The 19462-nt window shown below is 40.5% G+C and overlaps 1 protein-coding gene across 3 annotated transcripts in view; it reads left to right on the forward strand.

Moving 5' to 3' along the window:
- Positions 1-9973: 9973 nt before the first annotated feature.
- The window catches only part of WDR48 (WD repeat domain 48), a 47061-nt gene continuing 37572 nt past the window's right edge, over positions 9974-19462 (forward strand). Inside the window, exon 1 of one of the 3 annotated variants that reach the window (XM_033212084.1) lies at positions 9974-10072. In XM_033212084.1, the coding sequence (XP_033067975.1) occupies positions 10025-10072 (48 nt within the window). In that variant the 5' untranslated portion in view covers positions 9974-10024. The remainder of the gene's footprint in view (positions 10073-19462) is intronic. The other 2 variants (XM_033212081.1, XM_033212083.1) reach the window with 2 other exon arrangements.

Below are 19462 nucleotides of genomic sequence, written 5' to 3' on the forward strand. Positions count from 1 at the left end.
TAATAATCTGATCAAGAAATGAGCAAAAGGTCCAGGTGCAGTGGCTCACGCCTGTAATCCCAGCACTTTGGGAGGCCGAGGCAGGACGATCACCTGAGGTCAGAAGTTCGAGACCAGCCTGACCAACATGGAGAAACCCTGTCTCTACTAGGCTTGGTGGCACATGCCTGTAATCCCAACTACTCGGGAGGCTGAGGCAGAAGAATCACTTGAACCTGGAAGGCAGAGTTTGTGGTGAGCTGAGACCATGCCATTGCACTCTATCCTGGGCAACAAGAGCAAAACTCCATCTCAGAAAAAAAAAAGAAATGAGCAAAAGGTCTGACTAGACATTTCTCAAAACAAGACATACAAATGGCAAACAGGCATGTGAAAAAGTGCTCAACATCATTAATTATCAGAGAAATGCAAATCAAAACTACAATGAGATATTATCTCACCCCCAGTTAAAATGGCTTTTATCCAAAAGTCAGGCAATAACAAATGCTAGCAAGGATGAAGAGAAGGGAGAACCCTCGTACACTGTTGGTAAGAAGGCACATTTGTACAACCCTTATGGAGAATCATTTAGCAATCTCAAAAAACTAAAAATAGAGCTACCATATGATCCAGCAATCCCACTGCTGGGTATATATCCAAAAGGAAAGAAATCAGTATATCAAAGAGACATTTGCACTCCCATGTTTGTTGCAGCACTGTTCACAATAGCCAAGATTTGGAAGTAACCTAAGTGTCCATCAACAGATGAATGGATAAAGAAAATGTGATACTTACACACAATGAAGTACTATACAGCCCAAAAACAAAAAACAAAAAAACAAACAAAAAAAACCCCCAGAATCCTGTCATTTGCAACAACATAGGTGGAACTGGAGGTCGTGATATTAAGCGAAACAAGCCAGGCACAGAAAGACAAACATCACATGTTCCCACTTACTTGTGGGATCTAAAAATCAAAGCAATCGAACTCCTGGATATAGAGAATAGAAGAATGGTTACCAGAAACCGGGAAGGGTAGTTGGGGGTGAGGGGAGGTAGAGAGGGCTAATAAGTACAAAAAAAAATTAGAAAGAATGAATAAGACAGTCAGTATTTGATAGCACAATAGGGGGGCTATAGTTAATAATACTTTAATTGTACATTTAAAAATAATTAAAAGAGTATAATTAGATTGCTTGTAATGAAAAGGATAAATGCAAAAAACAAAAAGGATAACTGCTTGAGGAGATGGATACCCAATTTTTCATGATATGATTACCATGCATTGCATGCCTGTACCAAAAGATCTCATATATCCCATAAATGAATACACCTACTATGTACCTACAAAAGTTAAAAATAAAAATAATTTTTAAATGCCAAATGTAAATGCAAACAGAAACCAAAAACAAGCAAGAGCTTTTTACTTTAAGTCAAAAACTGTAAAAAGAGAAAAAGAATGTCATTATATAATAATAAAGGGATCAATTCAGTAAGAGGGTACAACAATTTTAAATATATATACACTCAGATATACAAAGCAAATATCATTAGATATAAAGGGAAGACAGACTCCAACACAATTAAGTTGGGGATTTCAATACCTCATTCTCAGCTTTGACCAGATAATGTAGACAGAAAATCAACAAAGAAACATTAGATTTAAACGGCGATATAGACCAAATGGACCTAACAGACATTTACAGAACATTTTATCTAACAGCTGCAGAATACACATTCTTCTCATCAGCATATAGAACATCCTCCAAGATAGACCATATGTGGCCGGGCGCGGTGGCTCAAGCCTGTAATCCCAGCACTTTGGGAGGCCGAGACGGGCGGATCACGAGGTCAGGAGATCGAGACCATCCTGGCTAACACGGTGAAACCCCGTCTCTACTAAAAAAAAACTACAAAAAACTAGCCGGGCGAGGTGGCGGCGCTGGTAGTCCCAGCTACTCGGGAGGCTGAGGCAGGAGAATGGCGTGAACCCGGGAGGCGGAGCTTGCAGTGAGCTGAGATCCAGCCACAGCACTCCAGCCTGGGTGACAGAGCCAGACTCCGTCTCAAAAAAAAAAAAAAAAAAAAAAAGATAGACCATATGTTAGCCCTAAAAACAAGTCTCAACACATTTTTTAAATTCAAAACCATATTAAATATATTTTCTGACTACAATGAAATAAAACTAGAAATCAATAATAACAGAAACTTCGGAAACTGTGCAAACACATAGAAAGTAAATAACATGTTCCTGAATGATAAATATATCAATGAAGAAATTAAGAAGGACGTTTAAAAATTTATTGAAACAAATGAAAATAGAAACACAACATACCAAAACCAATGGGACACATCAAAAGCATTACTAAGAGGAATGTTTATGACAATAAATGCCTACATCGAAAAAGCAGAAAGATTAAAAATAAACAAACTAATGATGCACGTCAGGGAACTACAGAAACAAGAACCAACAAAACTCAAAATTAGCATAAGGAAATAAATAATAAAGATGAGAGCAGAAAGAATGAAATTGAGACCAAAAAAATACAAACCAACAAAACAAAAAGTTTTTTTGAAAAGATAAAATCAACAAACCACTAACTAGACTAATTTAAATAAAAGAGAGCAACAACCCAAATAAATAAAATCAGAAATGAAAAAAACAACTGTTACCACAGGAATACAAATGATCATTAGAGACTATTATGAAACAACTATATGCCAACAAGATGAAAAGCCTGGAGGAAATGAATTCCTGGACACATGCAATCTACCAAAATTGAATTGGGAAGAAATAGAAAACCTGAACAAATCAATAGCAAGTAATGAGATTGAGGGAGAAATAAAAAGTCTCCCAACCAAGAAAAGCCTAGGGCCAACGGCTTCACTGCTGAATTGCACCAGGCATTTAAATAACTAATACCAATTCCTCTCAAATTATTCCAAAAAATTAAAGGGGAGGGAATTCTTCCAAACTCATTCTACAACCCCAACATTACCCTAATGCCAAAACCAGGCAAAAACACAAGAAAAAAAAGAAAGCTACAGGCCAATATCCCTGATGAACATAGATGTAAAAATTCTCAACAAAATATTAGCAAACCAGATCCAACAACATATCAAAAGGATTACACACGATGATCAAGTGGGATTTACTCCAGGAATGCAAGGATGATTCAACATATGCAAATCAATAAACAAAAGATACATCACATCAACAGAATCAAGGACAAAAACCAAATGATCATCTTAATCAATGCAGAAAAGGCATTTGATAAAATTCAACATCCTTTCATGATAAAAATTCTCAAAAAAGTAAGTACAAAAAGAACATACCTCAACACAATAAAGGCCATATATGACAAACCCACAGCTAATATCATCTTAAACAGGAGAAAGTTGAAAACTTTTCCTCTAAAAACCGGAAAAAGACAAAGATACCCACTTTCACCATTCTTATTCAACTTAGTATGGAGAATACTAGCCAGAGCATTTAGGCAAGATTAAAGAATAAAGGGCATCCAAGCTGGAAAGAAAATGTCAAACTGTCACTATTTGCAGATAATATGATCTTATATACCGAAAACTTAAAGACTTCATCAAAAAATTCTCAGAACTAATGAACAAATTCATAAAATTGTAGTATATAAAATCAATATACAAAAATCAGTAGAGGCCAGGCACAGTGGCTCACTCCTGTAATCCCAACACTTTGGGGGGCCTAAGCAGGAGGAACACTTGAGGCCAAGAGTTCAAAATCAGCCTAGTCAACATGGCAAAACCCTGTCTGTACCAAAAATACAAAAATTAGCTGGGCGTGGTGGCATGGGCCTGTAATCTCAGCTACTCAGGAAGCTGGGGCATAAGAATCACTTGAATCCGGGAAGTGGAGGTTGCAATGAGCCGAGATCATGCCACTGTACTCCGGCCTGGACAACAGAGTGAGGCTCTGTCTCAAAAAGAAAGGGAGGGAGGAAGGAAGGAAAGAAGGGAGGGAGGGAAGGAAATTATAAAACTCTGATGAAATAAATTGAAGAGGACATACACAAAAATAGAAAGACATCAATGTTCATATATTGAATTAATATTGTTAAAATGACCAAACTACCTGAAGTGATCTACAGATTAAACGCAATCCCTATCAAAATACCAATGACATTCTTCATAGAAATAGAAAAAAAATCCTAAAATTCATATGGAACTACAAACAACCCCAAATAGCCAAAGCAATCCTGAGCAAAAAGAACAAAGTTGGAGGCATCACACTAACCTCAAAATATACTATACAAAGCTATAGTAAACAAAACAGCATAGTACTGGCATTAGAAAAGACACATTGACCAATGGAACAGAATAGAGAACCCAGAAATAAATCCATGTATTTATAGCAAACTAATTGTTTTTTTGAAACAGGGTCTTGCTCTGTCACCGAGACTGAAGTGCAATGATGTGATCTCTGCTCACTGCAGTCTCAACCTCCTAGGCTCAAGCAATCCTCCCACTTTAGCCTCTCGAGTAGCTAGGACTACAGGTGTGCACCACCATCCCCGTTTAATTTTTGCATTTTTTGATAAAGACTGGGTTTTGCCATGTTGCCCTGTTTGGTCTCGAACTCCTGGGCTCAAGCAATCGACCCACGTCAGCCTCCCAAAGTTCTGGGATTATAGTTGTGAGCCACTGCACCCAGTTCCCTACCACCCCCCAACCCTTCTTTTTTTTTAAGACTGGATCTTGCTGTGTTCCCAGGCTGGAGTGCAGTGACTACTCACAATCATAGTATACTGTAGGCCTCAAACTCCTGGGCTTAAGCAATCCTCCTATATCAACCTTCCAAGTAGCTGAGACTACAGGCATGTACCACCATGCCTGGCAATTAACTGATTTTTAACAAAGGCCCTGTAACATATTGGGAAAAGAACAGTCTCTTCAATAAATGGTGCCGGGAAAACTGACTACCCATATGAAAAGGAAAGAAACTAGACTTCCTATGTCTCACCTTATACAAAAATCAACGTGAAATGGATTAAAAACCTAAATATAAAACCCAAAACTATGAAACTGCTAAAAGATAATATAGGAGAAATGCTTCAGGACATTGGCCTGGGCAAAGATTTTATGGATAAGCCCTCAAAAGCACAGTCAACAAAACCAAATATAGGCAAATTGGATTATATCAAACTAAAAAGCTTCTGCACAGAAAAGGAAACAATCAATAGAGGAATGAGACAGCCTACAGAATGAGAGAAAATATTTGCAGTGTTCATCCAACCAGGAATTCATATCCAGGAAGTACAAAAAACTCAAACAACTCAATAGCAAAAAAACCCCAATAATTTTTAAACGGGCAAATGATCTGAATACACATTTCTCAAAAGAAGACATATAAATGGCCAAGAAATACATGAAAAAAATGCTCAACATCACTAATCATCAGAGAAATACAAATCAAAACCACGACGAGATATCAAATCACTCCAGTTAGAATGGCTATTATGAAAAAGACAAAAACAAATGCAGAGGGTGAGGGTGCAGAGAAAAGGGAATTCATACACTATTGATAGGAATGTAAATTAGTTCAACCATTATGGAAAACAGTGTGTATACTTAAAAAAACTAAAACTACAACTACCATATGATCCAGCAATCCCACTACTACCCAAAGAACAGGAAATCAGTATGTCAAAGAGATGTCTGTGCTCCCATAGTTACTGCAGCACTATTCACAGTGCCCAAGATATGGAGTCAACCTAAGTGTCCATCAAAAGAAGAATGGATAAAGAAAATGTAGTACATATACACAATGAAATACTATTCAATCATAAAAAAGAATAAAATGTTGTCATTTGCAGCAACATGGACAGCACTGGAGGTCATTATCTTAAGTGAAATAAGCCAGGCACAGAAAGATAAATACTGCATGTTCTCAACAATATGTGAAAGATAAATAAGTTGATCTCAGAGAAGTAGAGAACAGAATAGTGGTAACTAGTGGCTGAGAAGGGTAAAGGAGATGATTATATAGAGAGAGGTTGGTTAACATATATACAATTACAGGTAGGCAAAAGGAATAATTTTTGGTCACTGCTGTAGGGTGACTATGGTTAACAATAACTTATTCTATATTTTCCAATAGCTAAAAGAGTGGATATTGAATTTTCCCAAAGCAATTATTACAGATTATATACAGGTATCAAAATATCACACTGTACCCCATATATATACAATTATTACGTGTCAATTAAAAAATACATCCACAAATTTATTGATGCTTCATAAAAAAAAGGAGTCATCTGGCCAGGTGCAGTGGCTCAAGCCTGTAATCCCAGCACTTTGGGAGGCCGAGATGGGCGGATCACGAGGTCAGGAGATCGAGACCATCCTGCCTAACACAGTGAAACCCTGTCTCTATTAAAAAGTACAAAAAACTAGCCGGGCAAGGTGGCGGACGCCTGTAGTCCCAGCTACTGGGGAGGCTGAAGCAAGAGAATGGTGTAAACCCGGGAGGCGGAGCTTGCAGTGAGCTGAGATCTGGTCACTGCACTCCACTGCACTCCAGCCCGGGCGACAGAGTGAGACTCCACCTCAAAAAACAAAACAAAACAAAAAAAAAACACCGATGGCCTTAGTAACTAAGTTCTAATGAATTGACTGTGGCTTAAAGTGACACTGCATGACTTCCACTGTGAGTTTAGAAAAAGCATTATAGCTTCCAACCAGATTTTTCTTCTTTGGGATGCTCATCCTTGGAACTCAGCACATTGTGAGGAACCAAACAGTGCTATGGAAAGATCATGAGTAGGTGTTCTAGCCACAGCTTCAGTTAAGGACTAGGTCGACACCAGTATCAGTCATGAGACATGTAAGAAAAGGGGTCTTCAGATGATTCCATCCTCAATCTTTTAGCTGCCCCTGCTGATGTGAAGTGGACAGTGGAACAGAGACAATCCGTTCCCACCAAGCTCTGCATAAATTACAGATCTGGAAGTAAAGTAAGCGTTGCAACTGTTTTAAACCATTACATTTTGCGGGTGGTTAAACAGCAATAGACAAAAGGAACAGGAAAAAAGAGTGCTGAATATTGGACAGTAGTTCAGAGCATATACTGCATCCTACAGGACAGTATCAAAAAGGGTTATCTCCCAGAAGGCACCATAACTAAGTCTTCAATATGTCTTCAATAAGACAAGATACTCCTCAGTGATTGAGTACACAATTAGGCCAATAAATTCTATGGGCAATAGCCCATTGCATTACTTCTTTCATTGTAGAGTGAATTTCTTGGTCAAAAGCAATATAGCGTTAGAGAAAATGATAGTGTCTAAAGCACCGAGTAATTCCCTAGATGGTGGTGTCAGTGGAAGTACAGTGAGCAGGGGAAGCAAATCTCAATCTAGAATAAATATATTTCAGAGAGAACAAATAAGAACTCCCTCAATGATGGGAGAGGGCCAATGGCCAATGGAATGGACTTGCCTATATGTGGCTGGCTGATCCTCTTAGACCATGGGGTATTGGTCACTGCTTCTGAACACCCAGCAGTGGCTTGGTGATCTGAACACTCAGCAGTGTTCAGTGACCTGAACACCCAGCAGTGGCTTGGTGATCCCATGCATAGCTCCAATCCTGCTGCCATTGCCATTGTCATCGCCATTTATTTCATGATTCTACTGAGCAGGCAGTGAGGCTGAGTTTCATCACAAAGCAGTTCATTTCATCCATATGATTCTTAAGGTTTATTCTGACAGGTCCATCACTATATCCCTTCCGGAGTCTTCTCTGTCACTAGTTCCCCAATCTTGCTCTTTCCATGTCTTTGACAAAGTGACCAAAAAATTATCCTCTGACCCTGAATTGACCATTTCTCCTTTCAGCCAAAGTGAACATCAAAACATACTGGTGAAAATTCTGCCCACTGAAAGAACTTCACTACTTCAATATTCTTCAGGTCCATAGCAGGTCTACAACATAACAATCAATTTTTGGCAAGTACCAGCATATTGTCCAGAGCAACATACCTGTATGGTACTTTGCACATCATAGGTGCTCAATGGACACTTAAACAATTTTTAAAACATAGACCACATTTTTTCCCTTGCTATATTTCAACAGCTTCCTATTGGTCTAAAAGACCCTGATGGGTATGGCCTCTGCATACTCCTTTCACTTCTCTGTACTATGAGCCTTGACCCTCAGTTCCTGTAATGTTCCATGCTCTCTCCTGCTACAAGATCTTTGCTCAGACTGTTCCCTCTCCTTGCCTAGTTAACTCTTGACTCAAGATACTTCCTGTCTTACAATCATCTTTCTTCAGAGTACTTACTTCTGTATTAATTCCTGTCTCATCCTGGGACTCTAAGTTCTATGACTATGTGCACTCACCACTGATTCCCCAACACCTAATAATAGTGCCTGGCATATATGAGGTACTAAATAATATTTTGTTAAATGAATGAATACATGAATCAGTGAATGAGTGAGCCTGTAATGATGCAGTAATTTACTTACAAGTTATCACTGCCAGTTTCGCTTAAGAAGCTTTCTGCCATCACAATTTTTACTCCTCTAATTCACATTTCTTTATTAATTTAAGGACAAGTATTTGTCAAGACAACTTTTCTAAGCATTACTTATATACTAGCACTATGCAACAGAAATTTGTGACCACAGATGTAATTTTAAATATTCTAATATGCACATGACAAAATTTAATAATAAATTTTATTTAGCCTAATATACCCCCAAACATCATTTCAACATGAAATCAATACAAAAAATTATTAATGAGATATTTTACATTCTTTTCTTCAAACTAGTCTTTGAAATTTGGGGGTAGTTTACATTACGTATCTCAACTGGAACTACCTATATTTCAAGTGCTCAAGAGCCACAGATGACTAGCAGATACAACATCATATGCTATATCCCACAGTGTAGTTCTATAGGATTCACTTTCACTAGAGAGGGCCTGATCACCCTCAGCTCCTATAATTAGTGTCAGTGAAAACCACACTTTCACCCAGAAGGACCTAACTGTTCTAGTATAAGATTTAAACTAGAACTGGGTTTTCAGTTCAGGGTTTGAACTGAGTTGTCTCTGGGAACAATTTTAGCTGATGCACCATTTTCACCTTCCTGTAACATCTTTTTGTCTTTTTTTTTTTTGAACTTTTAAGTTCAGGGATATAAGTGCAGGTTTGTTATATAGGTGAACTTGTGTCATGGGGGTTTGTTGTACAGGCTATTTTGTCACCCAGGTTATTAAGCCTAGTACCCGTTAGTTATTTTTCCTGATCCTCACCCTCCTCCCACCCTCCACCCTCCAAAAGGCCCTAGTGTGTGTTGTCCCCCTCTTTGTGTCCATGCGTTCTCATCATTTGGCTCCTACTTACGAGAACACGCGGTATCTGGTTTCCTGTTCCTTTGTTAGTTTGCTTAAGGATAATGGCCTCCAGTTCCATCATGTCCCTGCAAAGGACATGATCTCGTTCCTTTTCATGGCCCCATTTTTTATCCTTTTAATTTAAATGGATTATTTGCTCTTCCTGAAGATGGAGGCAACCTCCTTTGCAAGGACTTCTATTCTTCCCCCTTTGAGGCCAAGATATAATTCTCTACATTTTTAGGTACTTAATAGTAAATCACTTGGTTCCCCTGCTTGCCTAGGAAGGGTTAAGAGATTGTCCAGCGCCATGTCTTGCACTGTTAATTCTTTCAGTGCTTTCGTTTCGCTTGGACCTCTCCGGGAGGGCCTGGAAAAGAGCGCAAGCCAGGGTCTAGGGCCGCATAGAAGTGGACTTGGATTGCTCACTCAGCCCTGAAAAGTGGCTCTCTCACCATCAGCATTATACTTGCACAACAGTTTTTTTTTTAGGTGCATCTACCTCACCACATGGCTACAGGCCATACAGCAATGAACACCACCTAGGAAACACAGACCCTGTCTACCTTCAGCCCCGCCACTAACCCTTGGCCAAAAGGAAAGGGGCGGAACATCCGCCCGGTCTGAGCCACCTCCGGAAGTGACGTCGGAGTGTCAACATGCAAGATGGCGGCCCATCACCGGCAGAACACAGCAGGGCGGAGGAAAGTGCAGGTATGGAAGCCCGGTTCCTCGGCCTTCCGGACGCGGCTGGCAGCTCCAGGCCCACTCCAGCTAGAAGGTGCCCGGGGCCACGGCCGGCTGGGGTAGCGGCATGGGGCGAACAGGGCGGGGCGCGGCCGGCCTTGAGGGGTGGGGCCGCGGCGCTAACGGCTGGAGGAAGGGGCGGGGGTCGGCCTGCTTGGCCCCTGGGGCCCAGGCCCGGGACCCTCGCGGGCGGCGTTCTGAGCCAGGGATTGCTGGTCGCCGCTTTTCTGTAGGAATGGACTTGCGGGGTCGGGATAGGCTAGTTCCCCGCCCACTTGCCTCCCTCTTCCCCTGCCTTTCTTCGAAGCGCTCTGCCCTCGCTGTGTCGGAGCGGAGGCCTCCAGGGGTTTCCCGGGAGGGTGGGCGTAGGAGGAGTGAGCGGCCTGTGCGGGGGCGTGGCGAGGCGGCGGAGCACCAACGGCCCTGCGGGGTTTCTGCTGAGGATTCCGCACTTGGGAGCCCCTAGTCTTCTCTTATGTTGGAGCTGTACCCTGGGTAGGTAGAAGTGACACGAGAATGTGCGTGGGGAAATTATAATTTTAATTGGGAATTTAAGTTCGTCTTCACCATTTCTTCACCTTCAGTGTGAATCGCTGAATCTTTCTTTATTGTTTGTATAATTTATTGTGCGTGTGGTAAAGAGTTGTCTAATCTTACCGTGTGTGTCTTGTGCCTTATGCCTCTGTGAATTCACTTTTGTTTGGGGTTACGCTTAAGAGTTATTGCCACTTCGGGGAACATCACACACCGTGGCCTGTGGGGGGCTGGGGGTGTGGGGGGCTGGGGGAGGGATAGCATTAGGAGAAATACCTAATGTAAATGACGAGTTGATGGGTGCAGCAAATAGCATAGCACATGTATACCTATGTAACAAACCTGCACGTTGTGCACATATATCCTAGAACTTAAAGTATAATAATAATAATAAAAAGTTATTGCCATTTAATATTTTCCGTGATGCAGGGAATAAAAGCCCTCTTACAGGTGTTTGCCTGCAGGTGTATTGTATGTGGTAGTGGCAGTTTGGTGCATTTATTCTTTAAACATTTACCTAGCACTTAGAGTGGCCCCCAGAGGGGAAAAGGGATTGAAAGGTTGTAGGAATAATTTACATCTAGGCTTTCTTTATAAAACACAGCATTATATGGAGTTCTGCAGGTTGAAATCAAGTGTCAGATGAAGGTAGTTTGATAAAGGGGTCCTTCAGTAAGGTAATCCCAGCAGAAAGTGGTAGGCTATAAAGTCTTCTGAGTAGTTCACATCTTGGTTTTATTGATCTCATTGATCAGCACAGTTTCTTAAGCACTCACTGTATGTTTGTTGAAATGAGTGAAATTAATGAGTCTAAACTCACTCTTTTAGGTGAGTTTTTCAGTGCATTAGTGATAGGATTTAAGTATCACCAGCATCCAGGGCAGGTAGTGAGAATGTCTCCTCGGGACGGAAATATAACTCAAAATTGTAACCTGATTGTGTTGTAAGTCTGTAACACTATATGGTGGTATACTTCTCAGGGGAGTAAGGGTAGTTAATCAGGCCTTTGAGTTTATTGCATTAAGACTTAAACGTCCTACTCAGTGTGTTCCCTACTTGCTTCCTTCCCAGGCCTACCCACTCCCAAAATGCATGCAATAAAGTATATATATTTTAAAAAGACTTACAAGGCAATTGTACTAGTATGGGATGGAGAAAATGTAAATTAACTGCAGCAGGTTTGGAAAACCAATGTTTTAATAGGCTGAACGTGAGCCAGTGCATGTAGAATGAGACAGGTGATGGATAATTCCACTTTTCACTGGTCAGAATAAAAAATTAGAGTTTGCTGTTCAGCACTTAGGACCGTGTTCTTCATAGGTAGCAATCAGATTGGTGAACTGACTTGACATTATTTCCTATGAAGAACTTTTGAAAGAGCTGTCTAAGATTAACCTGCTGAAGAGAAGATTCAGGGAGCTTTCAGAATTTGTCCCCAAGGTACAGAAGCAGCCTGAGAAGCCACAGGGATTGATTTCATCTGAACCATCATTGTCTATGAGGTGTTATTTAAACTAATGCGTGTTCATTGTAAAAAGCCCAGCAAACAAAAGTATAGATTAGAGTTGCCCTCCATGCTTCCGAGAAAGCTACTGTGGGCAATGTCGTGTTTTAATCCTAGACCAGAGTTTATCAACCTGAGCATTCTTGAAATTTTCGTCTGGATAATTCTTGGCTGTGTCTGAGGGAGGGAGCTGTCCTATGCATCACAGGGTTCTTTAGCATCATCCCTGGCTTCTGCCAACTAAATGTGGTAGCATCTCCCCAGTTGTGACAACTAAAAATGTCTCCAGACGTTTTCAAATGTCCCCTCGAGGGCAAAATTGCTGCTGGTTGAGAACCACTGTTCTGTACCTCTTCCTGCTTGTGTACCTGACTTAATGTGATTTTTTTTGCTATAAATGGAGCCATAGTATTCACTGTTTTGTGTCTTGCTTTGTCAAATTTTTAAATAAACATTCCCGTTAGCCCAGAATTCCTTATGTAAAAATATATTCTACAGATTTGCATATGCATATATCTGTCCCTACTTATGCAAGGGTGTTGTGTGAAGCCATTCTTGAATTGCTATAAAGAAATACCTGAGACTGGCTCATTTATAAAGAAAAGAGGCATAATTGGCTCACAGTTCTACAGGCTTTACAGGAAGTATGGTGCTGGGATCTGCTTGTCTTCCAGGGAGGCCTGAGAGAGAGAGAGAGAGAGAGAGAGAGAGAGAGTCAGAAAAGCAGGTCCACATGGCATATTCCCATTTCCACAAAGGAAATACATGTTTTAAAAGTCTGTAAGGGTAATAGCAGTGATTATCCCTTTAGGAATAGATTGTGTGATTATAGATAAGACAGAACATGGGATATCTTTTAGTTTGAAGTATACACAACTTTGTATTTTTGAACTTTTTACCACAGTATTTGCTCTTATACATCAAAAAGAAAACTTCTCGTTTTGGAAAAAGCATATATGGGTACTTGCTGGAAAATATACTTTGTCTCCTGACTGTCTCAGACCAAGAGATAGTAGCCCTGAGCTCCTTGTCAAGTTGTAGGCCAAGACAAACCATTGAGACTTAAAATATTGCTAAATAATCAGTGGAGGCCGGGCGTGGTGTCTCACGCCTGTAATCCCAGCACTTTGGGAGGCCAAGGTGGACAGATCACTTGAGGTCAGGAGTTCGAGACCAGCCTGGCCAATATGGTGAAATCCCGTCTCTATTAAAAATACAAAAATTAGCTGGCATGGTGGTGCTTACCTGTAATCCCAGCTACTCGGGAGGCTGAGGCAGGAGAATCGTTTGAACCCAGGAGGCGGAGGTTGCAGTTGGCGGAGATCGTACCACTGTACTCCAGCCTGGGGGACAGAGCAAGGCTCCATCTCAAAAATAAAATAAAATGATTACTTAAAGAAAATCGGTGGAGATGGGTCCAAACATACTGCATATTAATTATCGACATAATTTTAAATGAGTCCATGTCCTACCATCTTCAGCTTCTAAGAAAACTGGAGATATGAGGGGAGAGGGATGGATTTGTGACCTTCAGAAACATAATCAAATATGTGAATTCAGATACATGATGCAGTATTTTCTCTGGTAACCAAGATATCAAAGCAAGTCTTTTCCATCCTTGGCAGTCCCTTAGTGTTACGATTTTCCAACAACCTGAGTCTATTGATTGGCTCTCTCTGCCTCCATTTTTCTTCCTGTTATGGCCTCTTCCTTCACTGCTTCATAGTGTTTGGGGAGAAGCTAGAAAGGTTTAGTTACTCTGGTAGACAGAGTGAGCTCTCCCCAAAACGTTCATGCTCTAATCCCTTGCAAATATGCTACATGATCATGTAACATGCTATGTTACATGCTATGTTACATGATCACGTAACATGTTAATCCCTTGCAAATGTATTATGTCATATGATAAAGGGAATTTTGTGAATGTAATGGGGTTACAGACTTGAAAATAAGGGGATTATCCTAGTGGGCCCATTCTAATCATTCTAATCATATGAGCCCTTTAAAACAGGGGGCTTTCTCTAGCTGGAGGCAGAAGCAGGGAGATGTGGTGACAGAGATTTGAGTTGTAAGAAGGACCCAACCCTCTATTGCTGGAGAGGACCACTGGAAAGCATGAGAAGGAATGCAGGCAGCCTTTAGGAGCAAAGATGGGCCCTTGGCTGACAGTCAGCAAGGAAACAAAACAGAGACTTCAGGGCCTACAACCGCAAGAAACTGAATTTGACCAGCAACCTAAATGAGCCTGGAAGCAGACTTTCTAGAGCCTCGAGTAAGGAACACAGATCTGCTGACCCTTGTCAGTTTTGGCCTTGTGAGATCTTATGCAGGGGACTCATTTCAGCCGTTTGGACTTCTGACCTTCATAATTGAAATAATAAATGGGGTTATTTAAAAGCCACTAAATTTGTGGTAATTTGTTACGTCGGTAATAGAAAATCAACGTGATTACTTTCAAATAAAATGATGAACAAGGAAAGATATGTTTATCTCTTGATTGTGTCTCCCCTCTGGCACACTACCAATGACTCTAGGATTATTTAAGTGTGAAAGGCAGAAACAGATCACATGAAGTACAGTGGATTATCCTCACTATTTTTTGTTTGTTTGTGGTCCCAGATAATGGTTGGAGAAATTAAACAATGCTTACTGAGCCAGCTGCAAATGTTCCACTGTAACAACTGGATACTTGCACTGGGAACTATTCTGTTATCTTTCTCCCTGTTAGAGTCCCTTTGATTGACTCTTTCAAAATGCGTATTTTCTACTGAAGGCCAGACTTCCCATTCCTTTGCAAAACTCGTATAATACCCTGCTCCCATTTTTTAAAGCAAATCAAGATATTTGGATATGCATCTTCATCTTGTCTGCCTTAGCTTATATTCTTGACTGTCTAAATGAAGTTCTCCCATGACTTTGTACACTCAGTTATTGCTTCTGTCTCTAGTACCTTCTACTTTTATCTTTCTTTTACTCCCATCTCTTCTGCCTGAAAAAGCTTGCCTGTATCTTGGGGAAAAAAAAATACTTCACTTAACTTGCTGTCACTTCTAGTTACGCTCTTTCCCCAGCTAAATGCCCAGAGAACTTTCGTGCTGACTACCACATCCTCAGCATTTAGAATAGTGCCTGGCAACAAGTGGGTGCCTAGTCAATATTCGTTGAAAGAATTAAATCCATTTTCTTCTATTTTTCTATAGCCAGACATTTTAATTTTTTTCTCTGTACTTTAATGGATGCGGTAACAAGTTTTTAAGGTGACATGTCTTGAAACGTATCAGTGTATATAGTTTTCATTCTTTGATGACCACACAGAATGGATGTACCATAATTGAGCCATTTCCTTATTGAAGATATTGCTTTGATTTTTTTCCACCATACTATAATTTGCTTTGAAAAAACCTCCAGAGTTATAAAATAGTAAAGGAAGTGTTGCAAAAATAAACGAAAAGACAAAGATAGATAATACAGAATGCATAAGATGAGGGATCAGTTTGAAAGTTCCAGTATCTGACTCATTTGAGTTCAAGAAAAAGCAAAGAAAACAGAGATGATTATTAATAATGGATACAAGAAAATTTCCCAGAGCTTAAGTGCCACAAATTTCTAGATTGAAAGGGCTTTCTAAATGCACAGCAAAACTCATGATAGAAAAAACAAACAAGGAAATGTCACACCAAGGAAAAAGAAAAGATCCTAAAAGCTTAGGGAAGGAGATGACGAGGGAATGGAGGAAAGAATGAAAATAGGATCCCTTTAAAGCTGTATGAAACAGAATGGCATTGAAATCAGTGGCAACATTGGATGCTAGAGGAACTTACAGCAATGCTTTGAAGAGCTGAGAGAATTGCTAAATCAAGTGTAAATGTGGAGGAAAGACATTTTCAGGCATGCAGGGACTAAGTTGCCACCCGTGTGCCTTTTCTTATATTACTTTCTTAAGGTATTGGGGATGTACTTCAGCAAAACTGTGGAGTGAACAAAGAAAGAAGGAGGCATTAGAATTCAAGAAACAAATACCCAGAAAAGCAGTAAAGGAAAACACCAAAGGTGACAGCTGTGCCAGCAGATCTAGAGGGCAGTCAGCCTAGATTGTAGTGAGAAGAAGGAGGGTTTGGAGGGGGAAGCCTTCTGAGAAAATAAAGGGGTGGGGGTGAGTTCTGTGGCACAACAATTAAAGAAAATTAAAGTGGAGAAAACCATTGAAGAAGGAAAGATTAAAACTCTAGGGAAAACAAAAAGGTCTTTGAGGAAGGAAATGTATTCATAATATAGTACTTAGTAGATAGCCTTACAGTCACAACAATATAGCACTGATTGTTCAATTAAAAATAGGGACATATCTATATTAGAAGAGTAGAGGGAGGAGATATTAAGGGTAGTTCCAGAGCTACATCCTAATCTACAGTAGCATGAGTAAATTGATAATGTCTAAAATGGATGAGCCAAAAAGTTATAAGATAAGCACAATATTTAGAGAAATGCAGTTAACTATCCAGTAGCAACAACTGAGTTGCAATTAGTTACCTTTAGGGATGAAGACTAGCTGTGGGAGTCTTATCCAGACAGTAGAGAGACTGTTTTTCATTACAGTCATTACTATTTGATTTTCTAAATACAGGCAAGAATTACTTGGATAACAAATGATCAAATTTTAAAAACTAAGTAATATATGTTATTTGTAAAACATTCAGACCTCATAAAAGAGACGTGAATGAGTGGAAAATCACCGTAATCCCATCATTCAGAAATAACTGCTGGTTATTTTATTTATTTATTTATTTTTTGAGACATTGTCTCACTCTGTCTTCAGGCTGGAGTGCAGTGGCACCATCTCGGCTCACTGCAACCTCTGCCTCCTGGGTTCAAGCGATTCTTCTGCCTCAGTCTCCTGAGTAGCTGAGACTACAGGTGCGCACCACCACACCCATCTAATTTTTGTATTTTTAGTAGAGACAGGGTTTCACCATGTTGGCCAGAATGGTCTCAATCTCCTGACCTTGTGATCTGCCCGCCTTGGCCTCCCAAAGCTGGGATTACAGGCGTGAGCCACTGCACCTGGCCCCTGGTTATTTTTATATATGTATAGTCTTCAAAACTTGTGTATTCTGAAATATTTAATATTTTGAAACATTTTTATAATAATGACTATTGTACATTGCTGTGTTGGACCACACATATTTCACTAAAAATATATCATGGCTTTCCTCCCATGTTTATTAGTCTAGACCTCCATCAACTCTTTCTTATTCTTTAGAGACAGGGGTCTCATACTGTTGCCCAGGCTGTAGTACAATGGTGCCATCATAGCTCACTGCAACCTGAAGCACCTGGGCTTAAGCAGTCCTCCCACTTCAGCCTCCTAAAGCACAGAGATTACGGGCATGAGCCACCACAGCTGGCCTACATCAACATTTTAAGTGATTGAATAGTATTGTGTTTTACAGATGTGCGTGCTAGAATTTATCCAACTAGGATACTTCTAATTCTTTTACATTTTAAAGCACACATCTTTAGGAAATACCATTGAAGAGGTTGGCCCAGACTGGTTTTGACAGTAATTACTTTCCACCTAGAATGAGAATTCTGACATTCAGGTTCTTCTTTCACTCTTGCCTTAATCAGTCAGATAATCTCCCAGAAGTCTGGATATTAAGATTTAGATATGCTGCAGTCTCAGTTAAAGGAAATGTGAGCTAGGTAAGCAGCCCTGGGACCCCAGAGAAAGAGAGATTGAGAGAGACTGAAGTTGACATTGAAACTAGCTTGGTGTCTAGTGGCTTTGGAAAGCCAATTCATGCAGTGATACTTATGTCTTTTATATGCCAGACACTATAATGGGGGCACAGTGGTAGAAGAAACAAGGCAGACACGTCTCTTGCCTTCTTGGAGCTATTATTCTAATGGAGAAGATACACCAAAAAGTATGAAGGTGGCTGGCGTGGTAGCTCACACTTGTAATCCCAGCACTTTGGGAGGCCAGTGTGGGTGGATCACAAGGTCAGGAGGTCAAGACCAGCCTGGCCAAGATGGCGAAACCCTGTCTCTACAGAAAATACAAAAATTAGCTGGGCGCCGTAGCAGGTGCCTATAATCTCAGCTACTTGGGAGGCTGAGTCAGGAGAATTGCTTGAATCTGGGCAGCAGAGGTTGCAGTGAGCCAGGATCGCACCACTGCACTCCAGCCTGGGTGATACAGTGAGACTCCGTCTCAAAAAAAATAAATAAATAAAAAATAAAAAAAAAAAAGAATAAAGAATGTGGTAAGAACTATTAAATAAGTAGGGTAAGTAATAGGGTCATAACCCTGAGGAGAATGAGATCAGGAAAGGCCTTTACAAGGAGACCTTTTTCCTAAGATCTGAAGAGTAAGGGTGAGTTAGACAAGATGAAAGCTGGAGAAAGAGTATTGCTATAGGGATTCGAGGGGTGGTGAATCTTCATGACACTGGCAACAGTAAATGAGAAGGTGCTGGAATGGGAAAGAGCTTGATGTGTTTACGGAACAGAAGGGAGTTTGGAGTGACTGTCATAAAAGAAGCTGGGGGCAGTCAGTTTGAAATGAGTGTGAGGATGTGGGGTTAGAACTAAGCATTTGAGGAGTTTGAACTTTAAATTTTGTGAAAAACCGTTGGAAAGTTTCAGCAGAGAAGTGTCATGATTTGATTTTTTAAATGCCTCTTATAAATGATGACTGTATTTCCTGACCTGGGGCTCTGTTAAGATATCTTGTATCCTTGTGTTGAAGTCTTCTTTAAAATACAAACTAACAAACAAAGCTGATTTGAGTAGATCTCAGTTACAGGTAATTGCATCCAAAAGACTGGGTTAAAACAACATCCTTGTAGCGATTTGTGTCTGCAGCCCTGGCCCTTTTTAAGGGACAATTTCTGGAAATTGAATTTTAAAGAACATTTCAAAGAGTTTTTTTTTTTTTTTTTTTTGAGACGGAGTCTCGCTCTGTCGCCAGGGCTGGAGTGCAGTGGCCGGATCTCAGCTCACTGCAAGCTCCGCCTCCCGGTGCACGCCATTCTCCTGCCTCAGCCTCCCGAGTAGCTGGGACTACAGGCGCCCGCCACCTCGCCCGGCTAGTTTTTTGTATTTTTTTAGTAGAGACGGGGTTTCACCGTGTTAGCCAGGATGGTCTCGATCTCCTGACCTCGTGATCCGCCCGTCTCGGCCTCCCAAAGTGCTGGGATTACAGGCTTGAGCCACCGCGCCCGGCCCATTTCAAAGAGTTTAAAACTTTTGTCAGAAAGTGTTTATCCTCAGGGGAAACAAAAATGGCAGTTATTTTTAAAATTTTCCTGTATTATAGG

This window comes from Trachypithecus francoisi, unplaced genomic scaffold (assembly GCF_009764315.1).
Source record: "Trachypithecus francoisi isolate TF-2019V2 unplaced genomic scaffold, Tfra_2.0 Lachesis_group0, whole genome shotgun sequence".
Classification (NCBI taxonomy): domain Eukaryota; kingdom Metazoa; phylum Chordata; class Mammalia; order Primates; family Cercopithecidae; genus Trachypithecus; species Trachypithecus francoisi.